Source organism: Oncorhynchus masou, chromosome 1 (assembly GCF_036934945.1).
Source record: "Oncorhynchus masou masou isolate Uvic2021 chromosome 1, UVic_Omas_1.1, whole genome shotgun sequence".
Lineage (NCBI taxonomy): Eukaryota > Metazoa > Chordata > Actinopteri > Salmoniformes > Salmonidae > Oncorhynchus > Oncorhynchus masou.
The window spans coordinates 22,533,470-22,560,380 of record NC_088212.1 but is presented as its reverse complement, the minus strand read 5'-3'; the positions used below and the strand labels follow the sequence as shown (position 1 = coordinate 22,560,380).

At 42.4% G+C, this 26,911-nt stretch overlaps 1 protein-coding gene across 1 annotated transcript in view; it reads right to left on the bottom strand.

Moving 5' to 3' along the window:
• LOC135539394 (prostaglandin G/H synthase 1-like) overlaps nt 1-22,700 on the bottom strand; it is a 59,975-nt gene extending 37,275 nt beyond the window's left edge. The window contains 4 exon segments of the mRNA XM_064965256.1: nt 661-801; nt 4,133-4,249; nt 22,254-22,343; nt 22,453-22,700. Coding sequence (XP_064821328.1) covers nt 661-801; nt 4,133-4,249; nt 22,254-22,343; nt 22,453-22,459 — 355 coding nt within the window. The 5' untranslated portion in view covers nt 22,460-22,700.
• Between the last annotated feature and the right edge of the window lie 4,211 nt (nt 22,701-26,911).

Here is a 26,911-nt window from a genome sequence, read left to right as displayed (position 1 = left end):
AATATACATAAAAATATATATATTGGACAACTCAAATGAAAAAGTCCATAATGATCACAGCTGATGCTGCTATTTCAACTTTAAGGCAGTGTTAATCTGCAGATGAGTAGTGAACTCAGTGACCCCTTTCTTCCTCTTTTCTTAAGGCAACAGCCCGGGCTTCTGAGATGACTTACAATTCCTCACCATGCCACTCTCTTAGATGTTAAGCCTTGTAAATACACCTAAAACTGTATGCAGCTGTAGCGAGTTAGAGGGGAGAGCTCAGAGTGTGGTGATGAAACCATGGGCCAATATGTGTTATCCAAATATTTACATGCTGGGAACATAACAAAAGGAACCAAGAGGCAAATGAACACAAGTTGTAAGCAAACTGTCCAATTAATCTGCCGTAGTCGGTGTACATTGGTAGGGAAGAGAAACTCCTCTTAGTGCAGTAACATTAGATATATGAATATATGGCTCTGGAGAGTGTTAAAGCATTTTCAACAACATAATTGATCCATGCATGCATTTCCGTCATAACTTGTTCCCCCTGGTTACAAAGCACTGTACATTGTACGACATTAAGTTAGCCATTCCACCCCTTATACATAGCACCCACATGGCAACCATTTTGTGCCAGAATGCTCACCACGGCTGCATTGAATGGCGACTCACCTGTGAGGACCACCCTCATGAGCCAGTCCCGTAGGAAGGTCCTGTTGATGAGGCTCCACAGCCAGTGGAAGTGTGTAAGGATATAGTGGACCACATCAGGGCTCGGCTTCAGCTTCAGGTAGACCCTTGTCCAGAACTCAGCTACACACAGAGATAAGACACAGCAGGGATAAAAAAGATAATGCACAAAGCTTTGATAAAGCAGGTGTTGCATACAGTACAGCAGAGTTCCCAAACTGGTGGCTCACAGGTTTCATTCCCCCCCCCCTAAGTTTCCAGTAAAATAAATGAGGGGACATAAGACTAAAAACAACAGGAAATCAACTCCAAGTGATTTCAATTTTGGAAATATGATCCCAAGTGTTCACGCACTTGAGTGAGACACGTGATTGTATACAAATAAAAGCAAGATTTAAAATAATTATGTTTAGTCAAAATGTGTGTTTGGGCTTCTTGTGGTCAATTTACAGTCTACAAATTATTTGTAATTATGTTGTTTCGGCCCCCCGACCACAAGAAAAAATAAATAGTTGATGATCCCTGCAGTAGTGTCACTCTGGGGCCCACCTAGAATGCCAGTCAATGTTTCCCTCAGATTACTTCACAGGCAGGGTGATGAGGGTCCCTAAATAATCATCCAGGGCTTCCGAAGCCAACATTTTCAATTGAGACTAAATCAGGTCAAGCTAAAGGGGAAACAGAGCAAGGCAGATGGCCCACCCTGCCTGAATAATAGTAAGGGAAACACTGCTGCTGCCAACTATAATAGCCAGGATTGAGGCGATAAACCATGGTAGCATTCTAGACTACTGATGAGCACTCCACATAAGGAGACATTTAGCAGAGACAGAATGATGACAAGGAAGAGGATATACAGACCATTGATGGGATAGAAGAGACTCACTACTGAGTTCATCCAATTTAAAGTCCACTGTATTTGACATTGAAAAGCTATATTATCAGAAAATCCCTGAGCAGGACAACACTGGAAATGGCTTACTTTCCTTTTAATCTAATTTCTATTGGTGTTCAACTCAAACCTGGCCGGTTTATTTTGACTGAGCTGTGATAAGGGGATGTTGGTTCATTTCACCTCATTTTGAAAGTCCCCTCTCCACAGACATGCAGTTGACATGTTACTGAAGAGACTTTCCTTTATTGAGGATCTATAGATGTACTATGAAAAAACTTCCACAGCTTAAATGTCCTGAAAGTAGAGTTGTATAGCGCCCAGAACAAACATGCCTGTTAGATATGCTGGGCCAGCCCAGGACAGTGTGTGCTAGGAGGAGGTTAGAGAGGAGGTGAGAAATGCAACCATGTAGTGCCATCTGCATCAATCACTCCTGATCCCTGGCTCCTCTGGTATGAACATATTTACATGTGTCTGGATTTCCAATGCCTTCAGAAAGTATTCACACGTCTTGACTTGTTCCACATTTTGTGTTACTGCCTGAATTTATAATAGATTACATTGAGATGTGTCACTAACCTACACACAACTACCCATAATGTCAAAGTGGAATTATGTTTTGTTTTTTAAAATATATATTTACAAATGAAAAGCTGAAATGCCGTCTGGAGTCAGTAATATTCAACCCCCTTATTATGACAAAGCCTAAATAAGTTCAGGAGTAAAACATGTTCTTCACAAGTCACATAATACGTTGCATGGACTCACTATGTGCAATAATAGTGTTAAACATGATTTTTGATTGACTGCCTCATCTTTCTACCCCACACATTCAATTATCTGTAAGGTCCATCACTCGAGCAGTGAATTTTAAACACATATTCAAACTCAAAAGACCAGAAAGATTTTTCAATGCCTCGCAAAGGAGGACACCTATTGGTAGATGGGTAAAAAAAACAGACATTGAATATCCCTTTGAGCCTGGTGAAGTTATTATTTACACTTTGGATGGTGTATCAATACACCCAGTCACTACAAAGATACAGGCGTCCTTCCTAACTCAGTTGCTGGAGAGGAAGGAACCCGCTCAGGGATTTCACTATGAAGCCAAATGGTGACTTTAAAAACAGTTAGAGTTTAATGGCAGTGATAGGAGAAAACTGAGGATGGATCAATAACATTGTAGTAACTCCACAATACTAACCTAATTGAGTGAAAAGGAAGCCTGTAGAGAATACAAATATTCAAAAACATGCATCCTGTTTGCAACAAGGCACTACAGTAATACGACAAATGTGACAAAATTAACTTTATGTCTTGAATATAAAGTGTTGTATTGGATTTGCCCAAAACATATGAGAGTATCACTCTCCATATTTTAAGCAGAGTGGTGGCTGCATCGTGTTATTGGTATGCATGTAAGTGTGGGGATAAAATAGAATTATGGAATGGAGCTAAGCACAGGCAAAATCCTAGACACTGGGAGAGGAATTCACCATTCAGCAGGACAACAACCTAAAAAGAATTTGCCTGTCAAGAAGACAGTGAATGTTTCTGGGTGGCCGAGTTAGATTTTCAAGCAGATTTAAGTCAAAACTATGGCAAGACATGAAAATGTTTGTCTAGCAATGATCAACAACCAATTTGACAGAGCTTGAAGAATTTTGAAACAAATAAATGGGTAAATATTGTACAATCCAGGTGTGCAAAGCTCTTAGTGATTTACCCAGAGAGGCTCACAGCTGTAATCTCTGCCAAAGGTGTCTAACATGTATTGACTCGGGTGTGAATACTTATGTGAATTAGAGATGTCTAAAAACATGTTTTCAGGAGAAGAAAAAAATATTTAATCCATTTTAAATTGAGGCTGTAAAAACAAAATGTGGTCAAGGGGTGTGAATACTTTCTGAAGGCACTGTAAATGTTACATTTTTTGATAAGCAAGGTTTTATACTGGTATGCCAGTTTGAACATGGCATACATTTTTTATATCTGTTACCTTATTTCACAACTGGCAGTATGTAGAGACAACATTGAAAGTCATTTAGTTTTGGTATTATTCGTTTTTAAATCATGCACTATGATTCCCAGAAACCTTTCCTACAAGTGTGAATGGTACGCCACAAAACATGACTGAATTCAAAACACTTAACTATTACTCATGAGGATCATGTCAGTTCCCGTTAGGATGGAAGAGGGGGAATGAAACAAATGAAGTGTTTACAAGCTACTAGATGGATGAGGGACCAGTGGAACTTTAAAATGCTTAGACATTTCAAGTAAACTATCAGTGTTAGACTGGACACAAAAATGTCTCCCTGGCTTTGCAAAGCCATACCACAGCTGTGCAGAACCCCACTACCAAAATCATTCACTTTTATGGCCTAGAAATGTTATTTCCTGGTTATGTAATGCGCTCATCGTTTCTTTTCATTTTACAAGTCCTTCTGCAGGAAAGGAAAGCAATATTTTGATAAGCCAGGGAGGAAAATGGAAAATGTAACTTAATCAAAAAAGAAGAAGAATCAAAAGAATGTATAAGCAAAACATTTCACTTACGGATAGTGCAATTCTGTCCATAGAAGCCGGTGCGAGTGCAGTCACATTCATAGCGGTCAGTGCCAAACCTTAAACACACACCCCAGTTTTGACAGGGGTAATAGCAACAGGGATTCACTGCAAATGAGAAAACACACACTTCGATTAAAGTATAGTTTGGGCACTGAGCTTTTCCTAACCATTTGAAATGACCAAGAACGCCAAAGTTTTTCCTGATCACCATCATAACAACGCACATCCGTGTTGTCAGCCAGGACAATATTCAGATGGTGTCCAATGTCTCTCCAGCTTGGATGCCACCCTGAAAAATGTGCTTAAAGCATGAGCAGAACATTAATCTCAGGCTGGAATTTGATGTGTTGCCCTCCTCCCTGGCGAGGTAGGGAAGATCTATTTAATAGTACAGTTATGTGCACATAATTACAGTAAAAGCCAAGTAGAAGGGAGGAGGGCAAAATCCAGTTCCAGCCTGAGTTCATTGTTTTGCTCATGCTATAAGCCCATTTTTTATGATTGTCATCCGGCGAGGACACTCACCAAAACGACAGCTAAATGAGCATGTCATCTTAGTCAGGGCCAAATGCTAACGAGGTGTGAATAACCTAACCTACTATTTTCACACAAATCTTCCATTAGTGCTTTAACAGTAAGTTGAACGATTTCCAGTTGAGATTCAGCCTATAATTAATTTACAAGCCAGGAAAGAAGAGTGTTTGGACTACTTAAGAGTTAGACTGTGGTTGGAGAGCTGTGCTAACAGAAATGTCTACAGCCATGAGGCAAGCACGATGCCAACTCTCACATCCTTTACCATGCAGTCACTATCATGTTATGGCTTCCTGTCCATCCCTGCAAGACACAAATCCATTGAGATGATCATAAATATAATTTTCACAATGAAGAGTAATTATGAGTGGCAGTAGTTCAGCAGATCCTTCCTCATTAAGCAGTATTCTTCAGTCATTTAGATAACTGGAGTCTTCTGCTAAGAGGAAATGATGGCTTCTTGATAGGCGACAGTTCTATACTGTACTAGTAGTCAACTCATTCAACCAACAGGACAGATATTTGGTTGAATATTTATAGTATGAAATATGTATTAAACGCCAGTGTTCCTAACCCTTTCAAATGTACAATGGAAGTTAAGATTTGTACCGTTAACTGGAAAAATAATGTCTTCCTCCGTCTGCAAATATGCTTTGTGCCATCTGTGTTAACACAAACATCTGTGTTAACACAAACATCTGTGTTAACACAAACATCTGTGTTAACACAAACAAGTAAGTGTGCCAGTCGGTATTAGGCCATTATTACTACAAGTTTAGATTGCTAAGTTAGTCAGCTATCTAAAAATTGTTAGATTACATTCTAATTGTGTGACTTTCAGTGACAAATATGAGAAAATTCTAAAAATTGTGTATTTTACTATTCTAACTCTTAACAGTAAGTTGAGACCCCGACAGTTTATTATAAAATATTGAACTGGGGTGTATTCATTAAGTCCTGCACCAGAAACCGTTTAAGGACCAAATGGAATAAAACGGGGAGGGACCTACCTGGGGTATATTCATTACGGAAATCGTTTACCATTTATGAACCAAACGGAAGCTAAGCGAGAGCTTCTATTGGGCAATATTAGTTAGGTCCCTCCCTATTTCGTTCCATTTGCTTCAGTTTAAGAAACACATTTTTTTCCATTGCTAAATCTTTTACGCTTGGAATAAGCAGTTTGTTGCAAAACATTTTGCAACAGACTAACTATTGTCTTTCAAATTAACTCATGGGTGGATGGCTTGCCTAGGGCACATAGCAGTCCTATGGGTGGGGGATATCAGTCAGGGATGTAAATCACGTCTTGAATGGCAAACTACACTTGCCTGCTGGCGGTAGGAATTTATGGTCTAAATTGTAAGTGGAAAATTGCAAGCAAGAGGAATTCTTTTGCCATCTGGGCCCCTGTTCATTAGCTTCATATTCATGCTTTATACTTTGGAAAATGTACATAAAACTGTGCTCTTTATACGTTTTGGACATTATTTTTGCTGTTTTCCACACCAGCAGAAATCCACTTTTTCGAGCTTAAAGACAAGAGCTTACCCATGATGTTGCACATCGATTCAAGTCATTGTTTTAGTCACAGTATGATACACACAGAACAGAAATATAAAAACACAACATGCAACAATTTCAAAGATTATTTTATATTATTTTACAGTATGAAGAAAACAGGGAGTGGCTGGCACATGTGGCTATTCTGTGTTGAGCGGTTAACAAAGAAACTGGTCCACCTACAGCGCATTTGAAAGTATTAGGACCCCTTGACTTCTTCCCCAAAATGTTAGGTTACAGCCTTATTCTAAAACATCCTAATCTCAGCAATCTAAACACAATACCCTATAATGACAAAGCAAACAGGTTTTTAGAAATGTTTGCAAATAGAGTGAAATATCACATTTACATAAGTATTCAGACCCTTTACTCAGTACAGTGAATTTTAAGTGAAATAAATCTGTCTGTAAACAATTGTTGGAAAAATTACTTGTGTCATGCACAAAGTAGATGTCCTAACAGACTTCCCACAAATTTCTTGTTAATTAACAAACGATAGTTTTGGCGTGGTTGAAAAATGAGTTTCAATGACTCCAACCTAAGTGCATGTAAACTTCTGACTTCAACTGTATATAACCTTTACTTAACTAGGCAAGTCACTTAAGAACAAATTCTTATTTACAATGATGGCCTGCCGGGGAACAGTGGGTTAACTGCCATGTTCAGAGGCAGAACGACAGATTTTTTTACCTGTCAGCTCAGGGATTTGATCCACCAACCTTTTGGTTACTGGCCCAATGCTCTAACCACCTGCCTCCTTCTTGGATACAAGCTTGGAACACCTGTATTTGGGAAGTTTCTCACCTTCTCTGCAGATCCTCTCAAGCTCTGTCAGGTTGGATAGGAAGCAAAGCTGCACAGCTATTTTCAGGTCTCTCCAGAGATGTTCGATCAGGTTCAAGTCCGGGCTCTGGCTGGGCCACTCAAGGACATTCAGAGGTTTGTCCCAAAGCTACTCCTGCGTTGTCTTAGCTTTGTGCTAAGGGTCGTTGTTCTGATGGAAGGTGAACATTCAGCCCAGTCTGAGGTCTTCATCAATGATCTCTCTGTATTTTGCTCTGTTGATCTTTCCATTAATCCTGACTTGTTTACCAGTTCCTGCCGCTAAAAAACATCTCCACAGCATGATGCTGCCATCACGATGCTTCACTGTAGGGGTGGTGCCAGGTTTCCTCCAGATGCGACGCTTGGCATTCAGGCCAAAGCGCTCAATATTGGTCACCAGATCAGAGAATCTTGTTTTTCATGGTCAGTCATTTAGGTGCCTTTTGGCAAACTCCAAGCCGGCTGCCCATGTGCCTTTTACTGAGAAGTGGCTTCAATCTGGCCACTCTACCATAAAGGCCTGATTTGTGGAGTGCTGAAGAGATGTTTGTTCTTCTGGAAGGTTCTCCCATCTCCACCTAGGAACTCTTACAGAGTGACAATCAGGTCACCTCCCTGATCAAGGTCCTTCTCCCCTGATTGCTCAGTTTGGCCAGGTGGCCAGCTCTAGGAAGAGTCTTGGTGGTTCCAAACATCTTCAATTTAAGAATGATGGAGGCCACTGTGTTCTTGGCGACCTTCAATGCTGCAGACATTTTTTGGTACCCTTCCCCAGATCTGTGCTTCGACACAATCCTGTCTCAAAGCTCTACGGACAATTCCTTCAACCTCATGGCTTGGTTTTTGCTCTGACATGCACTGTCAACTGTGGGACCTTATATAGACAGGTGTGTGCCTTTCCAAATCATGTCCAATCAATGTAATTTACCACAGGTGGACTCCAATCAAGTTGTAGAAACATCAAGGATGATCAATTGAAGAAGCAGGATGCGCCTGAGCTAAATTTAGAGTGTCATAGCAAAGGGTCTGAATACTTATGTAAATAATATACATTTCAGATTTATTTTCAATAAATGTGAAATTCTGAAACCTCTTTTCACTTTGTCATTATGGGGTATTGTGTAGATTGATGAGGGATTTTTAAATCAATTTTAGAATAAGGCTGTAACGTAGCATGTGGAAAAAAGGGGTCTGAAACTTTCCAAATGCATGTTATATGCTTAGAGTTATTTACGCTACTTCGGTTGTGAAAAACGTTAGAATGTATTAAAAAAATCCAAACATATAGCCTAAGGCTGCATGATGCCACTAATGATGATTTGAAAAAGTTGCATGGAAAGGCATGAGCTCTGCTCTGTTTTTTTTGTGAAGCCTGCTCACACTTCAGTCTCTCATGCACATTTTGACAAGCACTTGATAATATACTCACCCATCAGACATTTCTTAATTTAATCTGGTCTTTACATATAGCCTACTAATATATGTGTGGAATTATTTTTGATTTAGAATGCCCTACAAAAAAACAAGTAATCCATATGGCTGTCTATACAGGAATCATTCAAAAATAGGAAATGTGAAAAGTAGGAGGCAAAGCAAGGGATATAGCAATATTTAGAAATATAATTGCGGGAAAACAGTTTGGAAAGCAAATGGTTTTGCTTTAAAAGAGAATACATGAAACTGTTTTTTTAGTTATCACTATTTATCAATGTTGGTTCAGTGCTACTGAAGTTTGTTTTGGACAACATTTTCCTCCTCCAGTTTAGATGGACATCATATTATGTGTGTGCCTCACCTTCTCTTAGGCTTGTAATATGGACGTCGTCATTTGCATTAATCTATGTCAGTGTCAGCAGTGTAGGCTACTGTGAAATTTGTCATATTAGAAAAGATTCTTCTGTCTCCAGTCATATAAATTGTAGTAGAATTGCATGAAAATATGAGAAAGGACACATTTTTCCCAGTCGAAGAAAGAAGAAACATAAGCCATCTGAAATAGCCTATAGCCTACTTCATACGCGCTCAGCCATGCATTGAACTGTCTTTTTTTGAGAACAGTGATCGAGTTAAATTAGCCTACATTATGACTATCCAATCTACTCATCACATTACGAATAGTAGGCTAGTCTGCAAATGTGAAAACAAATGTAATGTTTTATTATAGAGCTTCATTTTTATGGTGAAAATGTGCTTCCTCAAACTTGAAACACACACACACCACATACTGTATGTTGTAAAGCAGATTAAATGTGCTTAATTTCGCAATAAATATATAAGCACGAGAAAGCTGGGATCTTCTTTTAAATAGTGGCTAGTCAAAACTCTTTTCACACCCAATGCGCAATGACTAGGCTTATAAGAATAGAGGTTTCACTAGGCTCTGTAGGCTATGTCCACTCCAACCGTGTTGCATGGGTCCTTGGCCTATAGGCGACGTTGAGTCATTTGGGCATTTTAGTTGTAATACAAACCATATCAAAACATATAGGCCTATGGACTAGGCTACATGTGTGCAACTATGATTTGAAAAAGTCAAAAAAAATTGCCGCTGTTTCTTTCCTTAGACTGCACATGCTGGGCATAATTCACAAGTGATAATATTGTCACCCATCAGACTATTTTCAATTGAATCTTGTCTATACATATACTATCAGAGCTCAGTTTTGGAGAATCCGAGTTACCTTGACTAAACGGTCAGGTGGAATTTGACTGTGGCCATGACTTGTGGTGGTAATATGCTCACCGTAACAGGCCTAGCTGTCCAAACCCACAGTTTTATCAACCGTCTGGGAGGCTCGTCTCAGATTATCCTGCAGGTGAAGAAGCAGGATGTGGAGGTCCTGGGCTAGCATGGTTACACATGGTCTGTAGTTGTGAGGCCAGTTGGACGTATTGCCAAATTCTGTAAAACGACTTATGACCATTAATTCTCTGGCAACAGCTCTGGCGGACATTCTTGCAGTCAGCATGCCAATCGCATGCTTCCTCAAAACTTGAGACATCTGTGGCATTGTGGTGTGTGACAAAACTGCATATTTTAGAGTGGACTTCTGTTTACATTTGAGTCATTTAGCAGACACTATAAGTCGCTCTGGATAAGAGCAAGTGCATTCATCTTAAGATAGCTACACATATCACAGGCATAGAAAGTACATTTTACCTCAATAATGTAGCTGTCAGTAGTGTCAGAGCGAGAAGGTGGGGTGGGAGGAGGATTATTTAAAGATACTGTTTGAAGAGGTAGGGTTTCAGATGTTTTCAGAAGATGGGCAGAGACTCTGTTGTCCGAGCGTCAGGGGGAAGCTGGTTCCACCATAGGGGTGCCAGGACAAAGGAGAGCTTGGACTGGGCTGAGCGGGAGCTGCCCTTCCATATGGGTGGGAGGGCCAAGAGACCTGATGTGGCAGAACGCAGTGCTCAGGTTGGAGTGTAGGGTTTGAGCATAGCCTGAAAGTAGGGAGGGGTAGTCCCTCTTGCTGTTCCGTAGTTAAGCACCAAGGTCTTATAGTGGATGCGAGATTCAACTGGAAGCCAGTGGAGTGTGCGGATGAGCAGGGTGACATGAGAGAAATTGGCACGGTTGAAAACCAGGTGGGCTGCTGCATTCGTTGCAGGGGTTTGATGGCACAAGTGGGGAGCCCAGCTAACAGTGTGTTGCTATAGTCCAGACAGGAGAGGACAAGTGCCTAGATTAGGACATGCGCCACTTCCTGTGTAAGGTTTTTTAAATATATATTTTTTACCTTTATTTAACTAGGCAAGTCAGTTAAGAACAAATGCTTATTTTCAATGACGGCCTAGGAAGAGTTGGTTAACTGCCTTGTTCAGGGGAAGAATGACAGATTTGTACTTTGTCAGCTCGGGGATTACCTTTCGGTTACTAGTCCAACGCTCTAACGAGTAGGCTACGCTGCCGCCCCACGACCCAAGGTAGGGTCGGACTCTACGGATGTTGTAGAGCATGAACCTGCAGGAGCGGGTCACTGCCTTGATGTTTGCAGAGAACGACAGGGTGTTGTCCAGGGTCACGCCAAGCTTCTTTGCACTCTGGGAGGGTGACACTAGAGTTGTCAACCATGATGGAGAGGTCTTTGAGCAGGCAGGAATTTCCAGGGAGGAAGAGTAGTTTCATCTTGTCGAGGTTGAGCTTCAGGTGGTGGGCCAAAATCCAAGTTGAGATATATGTCAGGCACACAGAGACGCTTGTCGCCACACCTGGGTGTCAGAAGGGGGGTGGAGGGGAGTAGTTGAGTGTCATCCACATGGCAATGATAGGAGAGACCATGTGAGGATATGACGGAGCAGTGTGACTTGGTGTATAGAGGGAAGAGGGCCTGGGGTGCAGACAGATAATCTCCACGTCACATGGTAGGAGCGGCCTGCCTGGTAGGATGCAATTCAAGAGTGTGTAGAGCCTGACACGCCCAGCCTAAAGATGGTGGAGAGGAGTATCTTATGGTTCATGTTGTCCAAAACAGCAGATAGATCTAAGAGGATGAGAACAGAGGAGAGAGAGTCAGCTTTGGCAGGGCGGAGAGCCTCCGTGACACAGAAACGAGCAGTCTTGGTTGAGTGACCCGTCTTGAAGCCTGACTGGTTAGGGTCAAGATGAGAGTTCTGAGAGAGATAACGAGAAAGTTGATCAGAGACAGCACGCTCAAGTGTTTTGGAAAGAAACGAAAGGGAGACAGGTCTATAGTTTTTGACAGTTGAGTCAAGTGTTGGTTTCTTGAGGAGGGCAGCAACTCGGGCCATTTTGAAGTCAGAGGGGATGCAACCAGTGGTCAGGGATGAATTGATGAGGGAAGTGAGAAATGGGAGAAGGTCTCCAGAGATGGTCTGGAGAAGGAAGGAGGGGATGGGGGTTGAGCGGCCAGACCTCACTAGTGACAGGATGTCATCTGGAGAAAGGGGGAGAAAGAGGTCAAGGCGTAGTGTAATTCTGTGTGAGTGGACACTATGCTGAGTGTATGAGTAGCGGATGTCATCAACCTTTTTTTCCAAAGTGGTTGACAAAGTCATCCACAGAGAGGGAGGATGAGGGGTGGAGGATTAAGTAGGGAGGAGAAAATGGAAAATAGTTTGCTAGGATTAGAGGCAGAAGATTGACATTTAGAAAGTGGCTTTAGCAGCAGATACAGAGGAAGAGAGGGTAGAGAGGAGGGAGGGAAAGGATGATAGGTCCTCCAGAACATAGGTTTTTCTACATTTTCGCTCAGTTGCCCGCAGCCCTGTTCTGTAAGCTCAGCCACGGAACAGGAGGGGAGGGCCGAGCCAGCCAGGAGGAATGGGACAGCGAGTCATAGGATGCAGAAAGGGAGGAGGGTAGGGTCGAAGAGGCGGCAGGGAGAAGGATTTAGCAGAAGGGAGAGATGATTGGATAGAAGAGGAAAGAGTAGTGGGAGCGAGAGAGCAAAAATTGCGACGGCGCATTGCCATCTGGGTAGGGGCTGAGTGGTTAGGGTTGGAGGAAAGGGAGACAGAAAAGAAACAAAGTAGTGATCAGAGACCTGGAAGGGGGTTGCAGTGAGATTAGTAGGAAAGAAGACTCTAGTAAAGGTAAGGTCAAGCGTATTGCCTGCCGTGTGAGATGGAGGGGATTGGTAAAGGGTGAGGCCTAAAGAGGCAAGGAGGGGAAAGAGAGTTGGAAAGAAATTAATTTGAAGGCAGATATTGGCAGGTTGAAGTCGCCATGTACGAAGAGAGGTGAGCCATCGTCGGGAAATTATCTTATCAAGGTGTCAAGCTCATTGAGGGATAAGTTGGACCACAGAGTGAAGGAAAAGCAGCCAACAAGTGCTCAGCATATGTGGGAACTCCTTTAAGACTGTTGGAAAAGCATTCCAGGTGAAGCTGGTTGAAAGAAAATGCCAAGTGTGCAGAGGACAAGGTGGCTATTTGAAGAAACTCAAATATAAAATATAAATATAAAAAAATATAAAATATATTTTGATTTGTTTAGCACTTTTTTGGTTACTACGTGGGTCCTGTGTGGCTCAGTCGGTAGAGCATGGCGCTTGCAACGCCAAGCGTCGTGGGTTCGATTCCCGCTGGGACCACCCATATGTAAAAGTAGTGGCCCCAGCCGACTTGTAAGTCGCTTTGGACAAAAGCGTCTGCTAAATGGGATATATTATTATTATATTATTCCATATGTGTTCTTTCACAGTTTAAGTCTTCACTACTATTCTACAATGTAGAAAATAGTTTTAAATTAAGAAAACCCTTGAATGAGTAGGTGTTGCAGTTTGGATTTACGCATACTGAAAATAAACGCTTAAACGGCAGAAACATCTCTGTAGAACAAATCCCATCCCTTACAAGGGGCTATAACATAGGTTAATGTGTGTGCATATCTCACCAAAAACACTGCTATTCCTCATACTTTTATTTCACTTAGCCTAATTACGTCAGCAAATTCTGTATTTAAAATCTGATATGCCAACTTGTGTCTTTGAAAATAAATGTAATAAGCATTTATGGACAGTGATGAATATAAGCTAAGTCATAAAATGAGAAATGTCACCTGCCTTAAATATCCTGTTTTGACATTTTTGTATAGCGCACAAGCTGCTAGGCAAAAAAGGTAATCATAACAGCAAAATATCTTGCCTATGTAAGATGGCAAGGTTTTGCAAATCAGCCTCAAACACCTTAAAATTGATATTCATTCGATTTTTCTTGAATGTGGGGTAATTGTGTAGAAATCAAATGTCACACGAACATATTCAAACTCCCAGTATTTGGGGAAAAGATCAGGGGTGGGAAGCCAAACCTCTTGGAGAGTTACAGGTACCCGACAAAATAAAGGAAACGCTTGAGTAAATAAGGGATAAAGCATATTGAAAGCAGGTGCTTCACACAGGTGTATACACACACACACACACACACAAAACACACTTTTGCACTCATCATATGCTTCTGCTACTCTGTTCTTTATTATCACCATCATCAATCCTGATACCTAGTCACTTTAACCTGCATTCATGTAGATACAGTACCTTCAACGAGTATACATACCGCCTTGACTTAATCCATATGTTGTGTTAAAGCCTGAATTCAAAATGGATTAAATAAATTAAAAACACTCACCCACCAACACACAATACCCCATAATGACAAAGTGAAAACATGTTTAGAAATGTTGGCAAATGTATTGAAAATGAATTGCAGAAATATCTCAAGTACATACCGTAACAGTCAAAAGTTTGGACACACCTACTCATTCAATAGAAATAGTGAAGACATCAAAACTATGAAATAACACATATGGAGAACCAAAAAAAAAGTGTTAAAACAATGAAGAGGCGACTCCGGGATGCTGGCCTTCTAGGCAGAGTTCCTCTGTCCAGTGTATGTGTTCTTTTGCCCATCTTAATCTCTCTCTTTGCAACTCTGCCTAGAAGGCCAGCATCCCAGAATCGCCTCTTCACTGTTGACGTTGAGATTTGTTTTGCGGGTACTATTTAATGAAGCTGCCAGTTGAGGAATTGTGAGGCATGTGTTTCTCAAACTAGACACCGATACACTTGTCCTCTTGCTCAGTTGTGCACTGGGGTCTTTAACTCATCTTTCTATTCTGGTTAGAGACAGTTTGCGCTGTTTTGTGAAGGGAGTAGTACACAGCGTTGTACAAGATCTTCAGCTTCTTGGCAATTTCTCGCATGGAATAGCCTTCATTTCTCAGAATAAGATTAGACTGATGAGTTTCCGAAGAAAGGTCTTTGTTTCTGGACATTTTGAGCCTGTAATTGAACCCACAAATGCTGATGCTCCAGATATTGAACTAGTCTAAAGAAATCCAGTTGTGCTAACATAATTGCAAAAGGGGATTCTAATGATCAATTAGCTAATCCAAGTTTATAATTTTAAAAGGCTAACACAACGTGCCATTGGAACATAGGAGTGATGGTTGCAGATAAATGGGCCTTTGTATGCCTATGTAGATATTCCATTAAAAATCACTATTTCCAGCTACAAGTTATTTACAACATTAACAATGTCTACACTGTATTTCTAATCAATTTGATGTTATTTTAAAATGGACAAAAAAAAGGAATTTCCTTGTTTTTGAAAGAAAAGCTGTGACCAACCGCAATGATGAAACTGGCTCTCATGAGGACCGCCACAGGAAAGGAAGACCCCAAGGTACCTCTGCTGCAGAGGATAAGTTAATTAGAGTTACCAGTCTCAGAAATTTCTGCCCGAATAAATGCTTCACAGAGTTCAAGTAACAGACACATCAACACCAACTGTTCAGAGGAGACTGCGTGAATCAGGCCTTCATGGTTTTTTGCTGCAAAGAAACCACTACTAAAGGACACCAATAAGAAGAAGAGACTTGCTTGGGCCAAGAAACGCGAGCAATGGACATTAGACCAGTGGAAATCTGTCCTTTAGTCTGACAAGGCCAAATTTGAGATTTTTGGTTTCAACCGCTGTCTTTCTGAGACCCAGAGTAGGTGAACGGACGATCTCCACATTTGTGGTTCCCACCATGAAGCATAGAGGAGGTGGTGTGATGGTGTGGATGTGCTTTGCTGGTGACACTGTCAGTGACTTATTTAGAATTTAAGGCATACTTAACCACCATGGCTACCACAGAATTCTGCAGGGATACACCCTCCCATCTGGTTTGTGCTTAGTGGGAGTATCATTTGTTTTTCAACAGGACAATCACCCAAAACAAGCCTTGAGGCTGTGTATGGGCTATTTGAACAAGGAGAGTGATGGAGTGTTTCATCAGATGACCTGGCGTACACAATCAACCGAATTGAGATGATTTTGGATGAGTTGGACAGCAGAGTGAAGGAAAAGCAGCCAACAAATGCTCAGCATATGTGGGAACTCCTTCAAGAGTGTTGGAAAAGCATTTCATGTGAAGCTGGTTGAGAGGATGCCAAGAGTGTGCAAAGCTGTCATCAAGGCAAAGGGTGGCTACTTTGAAGAATCTGAAATATATTTTAATTCACATAACACTTGGTTACTATATGATTCCATGTGTTAATTCATAGTTTTGATGTCTTTACAAATAAAGAAAAACCCTGGAATGAGTGTGTCCAAACTTTTGACTGGTACTCTGTGTGTGTGTGTGTGTGTGTTGTTTTGTTATTTACATATATATCTAACACACAAACACTACATGTCTATATAGGTCTTAATCCCATTTCACCTTTAGATGTGTGTATTGTTAGATATTACTGCACTGGTGGAGCTAGGAATACAAGTATTTCACTACACCTGCAATAAAATCTGCTAAATATGTGTATGCAACCAATAAAAAATGTAAAACGTGATTTCATGCTTTTCAGCAACTGGGAGACTGGTAGGGATAAAGGGAACAATGAACGGAGCCAAATCCTTGATGAGGATACTTGAATCCCATTGAAAATCTGTGGAAAGACATTTCCGGTTCCGGGTTGGAGCGAGCGGTCGCATCTACATCTACATCTACACTTCGGTCCGCTGGTAGTATAACTTTTATAACTTTTAATTACATTTCATTATAGTACAACGGTTTGATTTGTCTAATCTTAGCAATTTCTTCTTAGCTAGCTACATAGCCGTCTTTGTATCAAAGATAATTGCATAATTATCGTATTTCGTCGTCCTAACGTATCTGCCCAGCAGCTAGCTAAGCAGCTAGCTAACATCCACTGTCCACCAGCACTGTAGAAACTATTACACTCAACTGAACGACTCGATTAGCGTAGTGTCAGCTAGCTACATAGTTGTCTTCGCTGTCTTCGTATCCAAGATAATTGTGTAGTTTAGAGTGTGTAGACTTAGAGTGATTATCTTAATTTACCGAGGTTAGCTAGCCAGCTATTTGTCGTCCTTAACGTAGGAGATGCTGCTAGCTAGCTAGCCAACAGCTAGCCAACCTCTACCGAATTGAACTTCAACTACCCGGTCAACATTCCGCGTCGCTCCACAGGTAGTATCACATTTTCATTTCACTTCATTACAGTACAACGGTTTGATTTGTTTGATCGTAGCCAGCCCATGATCCTAGCCAGCTAGCCAGCTACATAGCCGTCTTTGTATCTAAGACAATTGTGTAGTCTAGAGCGATTTTCTAGGTTAGCTGGCCAGCTATTGTCGTTCTTTTAACGTAGCTAGCCAGCTAGCCCCCGAATAGCAGCACTGTAGAAACTATTACAGTACAACGGTTTGATTTGTTTGATCGTAGCTAGCTAGCTACATAGCCGTCTTTGTATCTAAGACAATTGTGTAGTCTAGAGCGATTTTCTAGGTTAGCTGGCCAGCTATTGTCGTTCTTTTAACGTAGCTAGCCAGCTAGCCCCCGAATAGCAGCACTGTAGAAACTATTACAGTACAACGGTTTGATTTGTTTGATCGTAGCTAGCTAGCTACATAGCCGTCTTTGTATCTAAGACAATTGTGTAGCCTAGAGCGATTTTCTAGGTTAGCTAGCCAGCTATTGTCGTTCTTTTAAGGTAACGTAAAGCAATCAACCTGCTAGCTAGCCAGCTAGCCCCCGAATAGCAGCACTGTAGAAACTATTACACTCGACGGAACGACTTGATTAGTGTAGTGTCAACATCGCAGCCACTACCAGCTAGCCTACTCCAGCAGTACTGTATCATTTCAATCATTTTAGTCAATAAGATTCTTGCTACGTAAGCTTAACTTTCTGAACATTCGAGACGTGTAGTCCACTTGTCATTCCAATCTCCTTTGCATTAGCATAGCCTCTTCTGTAGCCTGTCAACTATGTGTCTATCTATCCCTGTTCTCTCCTCTCTGCACAGACCATACAAACGCTCCACACCGCGTGGCCGCGGCCACCCTAATCTGGTGGTCCCAGCGCGCACGACCCACGTGGAGTTCCAGGTCTCCGGCAGCCTCTGGAACTGCCGATCTGCGGCCAACAAGGCAGAGTTCATCTCAGCCTATGCCTCCCTCCAGTCCCTCGACTTCTTGGCACTGACGGAAACATGGATCACCACAGATAACACTGCTACTCCTACTGCTCTCTCTTCGTCCGCCCACGTGTTCTCGCACACCCGAGAGCTTCTGGTCAGCGGGGTGGTGGCACCGGGATCCTCATCTCTCCCAAGTGGTCATTCTCTCTCTCCCCCTTACCCATCTGTCTATCGCCTCCTTTGAATTCCATGCTGTCACAGTTACCAGCCCTTTCAAGCTTAACATCCTTATCATTTATCGCCCTCCAGGTTCCCTCGGAGAGTTCATCAATGAGCTTGATGCCTTGATAAGCTCCTTTCCTGAGGACGGCTCACCTCTCACAGTCCTGGGCGACTTTAACCTCCCCACGTCTACCTTTGACTCATTCCTCTCTGCCTCCTTCTTTCCACTCCTCTCCTCTTTTGACCTCACCCTCTCACCTTCCCCCCCTACTCACAAGGCAGGCAATACGCTCGACCTCATCTTTACTAGATGCTGTTCTTCCACTAACCTCATTGCAACTCCCCTCCAAGTCTCCGACCACCACCTTGTATCCTTTTCCCTCTCGCTCTCATCCAACACTTCCCACACTGCCCCTACTCGGATGGTATCGCGCCGTCCCAACCTTCGCTCTCTCTCCCCCGCTACTCTCTCCTCTTCCATCCTATCATCTCTTCCCTCTGCTCATACCTTCTCCAACCTATCTCCTGATTCTGCCTCCTCAACCCTCCTCTCTTCCCTTTCTGCATCCTTTGACTCTCTATGTCCCCTATCCTCCAGGCCGGCTCGGTCCTCCCCTCCCGCTCCGTGGCTCGATGACTCATTGCGAGCTCACAGAACAGAGCTCCGGGCAGCCGAGCGGAAATGGAGGAAAACTCGCCTCCCTGCGGACCTGGCATCCTTTCACTCCCTCCTCTCTACATTTTCCTCCTCTGTCTCTGCTGCTAAAGCCACTTTCTACCACTCTAAATTCCAAGCATCTGCCTCTAACCCTAGGAAGCTCTTTGCCACCTTCTCCTCCCTCCTGAATCCTCCTCCCCCTCCCCCCCCTCCTCCCTCTCTGCAGATGACTTCGTCAACCATTTTGAAAAGAAGGTCGACGACATCCGATCCTCGTTTGCTAAGTCAAACGACACCGCTGGTTCTGCTCACACTGCCCTACCCTGTGCTCTGACCTCTTTCTCCCCTCTCTCTCCAGATGAAATCTCGCTTCTTGTGACGGCCGGCCGCCCAACAACCTGCCCGCTTGACCCTATCCCCTCCTCTCTCTCTCAGACCATTTCCGGAGACCTTCTCCCTTACCTCACCTCGCTCATCAACTCATCCCTGACCGCTGGCTACGTCCCTTCCGTCTTCAAGAGAGCGAGAGTTGCACCCCTTCTGAAAAAACCTACACTCGATCCCTCCGATGTCAACAACTACAGACCAGTATCCCTTCTTTCTTTTCTCTCCAAAACTCTTGAACGTGCCGTCCTTGGCCAGCTCTCCCGCTATCTCTCTCAGAATGACCTTCTTGATCCAAATCAGTCAGGTTTCAAGACTAGTCATTCAACTGAGACTGCTCTTCTCTGTATCACGGAGGCGCTACGCACTGCTAAAGCTAACTCTCTCTCCTCTGCTCTCATCCTTCTAGACCTATCGGCTGCCTTCGATACTGTGAACCATCAGATCCTCCTCTCCACCCTCTCCGAGTTGGGCATCTCCGGCGCGGCCCACGCTTGGATTGCGTCCTACCTGACAGGTCGCTCCTACCAGGTGGCGTGGCGAGAATCTGTCTCCTCGCCACGCGCTCTCACCACTGGTGTCCCCCAGGGCTCTGTTCTAGGCCCTCTCCTATTCTCGCTATACACCAAGTCACTTGGCTCTGTCATAACCTCACATGGTCTCTCCTATCATTGCTATGCAGACGACACACAATTAATTTTCTCCTTTCCCCCTTCTGATGACCAGGTGGCGAATCGCATCTCTGCATGTCTGGCAGACATATCAGTGTGGATGACGGATCACCACCTCAAGCTGAACCTCGGCAAGACGGAGCTGCTCTTCCTCCCGGGGAAGGACTGCCCGTTCCATGATCTCGCCATCACGGTTGACAACTCCATTGTGTCCTCCTCCCAGAGCGCTAAGAACCTTGGCGTGATCCTGGACAACACCCTGTCGTTCTCAACCAACATCATGGCGGTGGCCCGTTCCTGTAGGTTCATGCTCTACAACATCCGCAGAGTACGACCCTGCCTCACACAGGAAGCGGCGCAGGTCCTAATCCAGGCACTTGTCATCTCCCGTCTGGATTACTGCAACTCGCTGTTGGCTGGGCTCCCTGCCTGTGCCATTAAACCCCTACAACTCATCCAGAACGCCGCAGCCCGTCTGGTGTTCAACCTTCCCAAGTTCTCTCACGTCACCCCGCTCCTCCGCTCTCTCCACTGGCTTCCAGTTGAAGCTCGCATCCGCTACAAGACCATGGTGCTTGCCTACGGAGCTGTGAGGGGAACGGCACCGCAGTACCTCCAGGCTCTGATCAGGCCCTACACCCAAGCAAGGGCACTGCGTTCATCCACCTCTGGCCTGCTCGCCTCCCTACCATTGAGGAAGTACAGTTCCCGCTCAGCCCAGTCAAAACTGTTCGCTGCTCTGGCCCCCCAATGGTGGAACAAACTCCCTCACGACGCCAGGACAGCGGAGTCAATCACCACCTTCCGGAGACACCTGAAACCCCACCTCTTCAAGGAATACCTAGGATAGGATAAGTAATCCTTCTCACCCCCCCCCTTAATGATTTAGATGCACTATTGTAAAGTGGCTGTTCCACTGGATGTCAGAAGGTGAATTCACCAATTTGTAAGTCGCTCTGGATAAGAGCGTCTGCTAAATGACTTAACTGTAACTGTAAGATTGCTGTTCGCTCTAACTTCACCCAAATCCAGATGTGCAAAACTGATAGACATACCAAGATGGCTCAAAGCTGTAATCGCCGCCAAAGGTGCTTCTTCAAAGTATTTACTCAGGCGTGAATACCTACGTAAATTAGACTTTTACATTTTATTTAACTAGGCAAGTCGATTAAGAACAAATTCTTATTTACAATGACTGCCTATTTCGGCCAAACTCAGACGACGCCGGGCAGATTGTGCGCCGCCCTATGGGACTCCCATACAGCCTGGATTCGAACCAGGGATTGTAGTGATGCCTCTTGCACTGAAATGCAGTGTCTTAGACCGCTGCTGTATTTCATTTTCAATGAATTTGACACTGTCATTATAGGGTATTTTGTGTAGATGGGTGAGAAAAATAATATACTTAATCCATTTTGAATTCAGGCTGTTACAACAAAATGTGGATTAAGTCAATTAAGTATGAATACTTTTGGAATGCACAAATGCTTTGTAATCCTGCACATTGCTCTGGTACTGGTACTTCCTGTATATAGCTTCATTCTTGTATTTTATTCCAAGTGTTAACATTTTATTCTTACTTTTTAACTCTGCATCGTTGGGAAGGGCTCGGATTAAGCAAACATTTCACTGTCAAGTTTACACCTGTTGTATTCGGCAAATGTGATAAATAAAACATTTTGGGTGTGTGTGCGCGTATCTCAACCCAATTGAAAACTTATGGGAGATTCTGGAGCCACCTAAAACAGCGGTTTCCACCACTATCAACAGAACAGCAAATGATGGAATTTCTCATGGAAGAATGGTGTTGAATTTCTCCAATAGAGTTCCAGACACTTGTGGAATCTATGCCAAGGCGCATTGAAGCTGTTCTGGCGGCTCATGTTGGCCCAACGCCTAATTAAGACACTACATTGGGGTTTCCTTTATTTTGGCAGTTACCTGTAACTCAGGGCAGGATTAGCTAAAGTTTTAATTTACATGTTGGTTTCTTAAAATTAAGGAGCGACTGCAATTCGTACTATGGTTAGCCACTGCCACCAACCATTAATATCATATACAGTTAGCATACTCTAAATTCAATGGCCAAATCATCTGAAAGTAACTTAAACCAAGTCGTCGAGTTTTGAGTGTGTATATTTAAAATAAACCTTAATACATCTGACCAGTGTTTTAAAAATGGCTTAAGGCTAAACCATGAGAAAACATGTAGATTTGCAGGAAATTCGCTTTAAAACAGATTTTGTTTCCTGGGCCGGACCCACGGAAAATTTGACACCCTTAGAAAACTTGGCACCCCTGGATAATACTATAGGTTATGATAATACTATAGGTTATGATAATACAAGATATTATACGCTTACCAACATTTGCAGAGGCGTCTCTGATCTCTTCCCCTGCACATGTTGGTAACCTTAGCAGCAGGATAAACGCCCATACGCACACGATGCACTCTAGAAACACAATTAGCAGAGTTAATTAATTGAGAAACAACCTATACTAACCAGGGTTGACGACTTTGATTAAATATGTTCGGGGGGGAATTAATTATAATGAACTCACCTCTCATTGTAAGATGTAATGCATACAACGCACCTTCAAAGCACGCGCTCTTCTCAGTAAGGCAGTGCAACAAAAAGTAGTTATTAGAGTACTCTCATAAATAAACACCCATACCCGAAACGAAGTATTTTCTGACAGGAAACTGTTTAGATACCATCTGAAAACTGACAAGTCCACACAGAATTACATACAGGACATTATGAGTGCAAGAATGTCGGAGCGAAACGAGTAGTGTAGCTCCCCATCTCCTGGTTCACCTCAGTATGCAGCCTTCTCAACACCCAGATTGGCTAGTGTGTAATGTAGTTTAATGGCTCCATCTATCGGTTGTTATGAGAGCATTACAATCCTAGTGAAGATACTTTAAACTAGTATGAATACTTGCTTTTCTTGCAATTGCAATATCCTTGAATTTTGCAAATTACACACCCTGAAAATCATCATCATCGTAAGTGTAACCATTATAGAGGTAAAATGGTTTTATATTGGATATTCAGTTCTCTCGTCAATAGCTATTGAACCAAACATGCCATTACTATGAACATAGTATATTCTGAATCGGGTGGATGGAGAGAAATCCACATGAGTTTTAAATGATTTCAGATTTCAATCTTCAATAGCTCTTACACAAAGCGTTCCAAAGATTATGAAAATTACATATTCTGAATCGGGGGAGGATAGACAAAAACGGACAGAGTCATCATTTAGGATGTGGAGTTCCAGGTCCCAGTGGGAATTTACAATGCAGGAGGGAAAAAATAAGAATAAGAAACAAACTTTTAAAAACACGAGGCTACGTCCATTTGGTGCAGGCCTACATGCAACACGCATCTGCAGTGGGGAACTTTACGGAAAGAAACCTTTCATTTCTCTTCTTCTGTGAGTTTTATGGCGGACTACACCCCAAAAAAAGTGTATAGCCACTACAAACTGGACAGGGTTAAAACATTTTTCTTTAAAGAAAATCCATATGTGATGGGGAAAACTAACTTCATCCACCCAAATAAAAACAAAAACAAAACTCCCACTTCTTCCTCCCTTCAAATCTTTGCATATGGCTCTTGCCCAATATTGGACTAAAGGAGCCTAATGTTAATCCTTAGTTTAAGGACCTTACTTGTTCTGTTTAAAGTGTGAATTGGCTCTTGGAGCCAAAACAGGCAAATACTCCAATTAAACCTGATTCGATTTTCAATTGTGGTATAGTTCTAGAAACATAACCGGTTTTAACTCAGTTGCAGCCAACAGTATTTGTCAGACAGTGAAAACACATTTGTTGTGTCTCTGCTGACAAGGTAAAAATCTGTCATTCTGCCCCTGAGCAAGGCAGTTACCCCACTGTTCCCCGGGCGCCGAAGACGTGGATGTCGATTATGGCAGCCCCCCGCACCTCTCTGATTCAGAGGGGTTGGGTTAAATGGGGAAGACACATGAATGCATTCAGTTGTACAAATGACTAGGTATCCCTCTTTCCCTTTCTTCCATTTACAAACAGGTGTTTGGAGATGCAGATAGCTAATTAGCACAAATAGTAATAAATAGCACAAATAGCTCTTAACAAAACTCCCCCCTACAGAAGACACCTTCATCCAATGACTCTTATGTGTAATGTAATGGAACTGAAAGTCATGATCAAGGGCTAGTACGTCCCGTGACAATACTCCATGCAATTCCTTCAACGAGAAGTCTTTCAGTCCCAGGAACCGCTCCAACGACTCCACAATGATATCTATTTTCCCGGACTTCCTGTGGCACTGTCCTTGGCAGTGCCATTCATCACCATAGCTATAAAGACCACAAAGTACACCTTCTTAACCTGTAAAATATCTGGGTCTTGCTGGTGAAAGGCAACCCCTGCAGCCTGCAGTGAAGGCCTATCTACCACTAGGGCTGTTACGGTGACCTTATTGCCAAACCGGCAGTCACAAGTCATGAAGGCAGCCAAATTCCATGTGACCGTTTAGCCAAGGTAATTAGGCTTCTCCAAGCTCTGATGCTGCTGATGGTCATTAGTAGCCTACCAAACTTGTGAATTGCCTGGTACTCAGCACTCTATTGTCCCTCTAAACATCAATGCAAAGGTAATCGGAAATCTAATCAAACACTCCATGAGAGCCCATGAGCTATTGTTGCGCAGCATTTATATAGGCTATGCAATTGCTTGAGAAATCATCAGATCATCTTTCTATAGGCTAGGCTTACTATATTTATTTCTCAACTTTCCTAATATTAAGCACATTACTTCTCTTCACAACAGGAGTATAGCCTACCTGGCTGACATGAAAATCAACCACGGGAAGTGTCCTCCATTCACTATTTAAGTGCATAGATGACATGTATTTTTTTCCGCCGCCACTGTTTTGAGACAGGTGCATGATGCATGAAGGTGCATGAAGGGTCCATTCTAAATCAAAACAAATTTCCCACATATATTATTTAGCATATGTAAAGACGAGATTAAATCAAGAATCGTCTGCTGGGTGACAATACTAGCCTATCACTTTTGAATGATGTATTATCACTTGTGAATGATGCCCAGCGTAAGGCAAGAAACAATGCCTTTTTTTGCGACTTTTTCTAATCATAGTCACACACCTCATGTAGCCTAGCCCATAGACCTATGTTTTCATAAAGTTTGTATCACAACTAAAGTGGCCAAAAACTTCTTAAAATGAAACACATGAATCCGCTTTACAGGTGTAGAGCCTAACTGGTATACATAAGCAGCGTGTGAGTTTCAAGTTTGGGGAAGATCATTTCCTCCATAAAAATGCACCTTTATAATAAAAGCATTACATGCATAATCACATTTGCAGTCACTTTTAATAAAGGTGTTTTCCTGCTAATGGAACATTCACACTGCCCTGTGCCCATTGCTGCACTTATAATGCGAAGAAGAGTTTATCAACATTTTAAGCTAAACGTTCTGATCTGTTGTCAGCTTCATTGCATAAAAACATTGTTTTGATGCTAGTGGTTGTATTAATTTGGGATCTATAGCATCCCACAACTGTTCCTGACTATGTTTGGAATATTTATTTCTTGCACAGAATTGGTCAACTTTTGTAATATGGGAGATAGTAGATTGACATAGGCTAGTACTTTTGCTGTTCGTTAGGCCTACTCGTCTTGTTGGCTGATGAAAAGTAAATGTGGACAGTTCTTCCAAATTCTTGAATATGCACCTCAGAATTGGATAAGGACACACGCAGTTGCGTTCCTGATGTGTCTGTCTTCACTTGTAGCCTGTGAGAAACACCTGATCATGTGATGGAGAGCCATGTGAGTGAGATGTGCTTCAGAGCACGCAGCACTCAGTGAGAAGGGAATTATAATTTTTATATTCAGCCACTGGCTGTAAAAGGCACAGATTTTTTTTAGGGGGCATTACGGCCACACAAAGGGGACGCCGCTGGGAAATTCAAGGCATTATCAAGTGCTTGTCAAATTGTGAATGAGAGACTGATGAAAGGTGTATAGCCTATGCAAAAAACAAAGCAGAGTTCATGCCTTTCATGCAACCTTTTTCAAATCATCATTAGAGTCACAACATGCACCTTACAATGGATTAAAAATCTAAACATACAGCTCAACATTTGTAGAACAACTAAAGTTACATTAATAACTCCAAATGAAGCATATAGGAGTACCTGTTTATTTGTTAACTGCTCAACACAGAATAGCAGCATGTGCGCACTCCCTCAAATCGTTTGGAGAAAATATCCTTTGTATTTTATTCAGCTTTGTTCAATCGTATTATTCATACTATGAAATAGTAATACCGCTATCGGAATTCTAAAAAAATCTTGTCCTCTAAATGAACTAGTGTAGCCCATAGCCATAGCCAGATGAGGACCTAACATAAGGACAACTCAGAGTATGCTATTCTGTTCTTCTGAAATAGACTACATTTTCTTCATATCATGTTTCTTTAGACCTGTCTAAAATAAATAATGGATTTATTGTGAAGGTGTAGGCTGTATTACATGGATTTATTAGACTTTTTAAAATATAGATGTTTCAAAGGTCTGCATCAGTGGCTTGTAGGCTATGTGCGGAAGCCAGGAGATGCTAAATGTGTTTATGTTCATGAACGGTCCTTACCCTGACCCTTGACAATCACCAGCTGACGAAATTTCATGACTGCCACAGCCCTATCCACCACCATGGACTCTTCGGGAAGACCATTCGAACCCTTAACCTTTATAATAGCTGCTGCATATGAAATGCTCTGTACAGCCCTGACTTTGGCCACCTCATTCTCTTTCACCCTTGTCGGGCATTCCAAAGAGGTGGATTCATGGTTCCCACCACAATTGCAACATGTCACATTGCCATCACTTTTAAAACACATGATATAACCTTTTCCACTACTTAGACATCTCGGCTTCTCCCTTCTGCAGACACTTGAAACACACACAAAAAAAGCTTTACAGTGATCACACTGCATTGGCCTTGG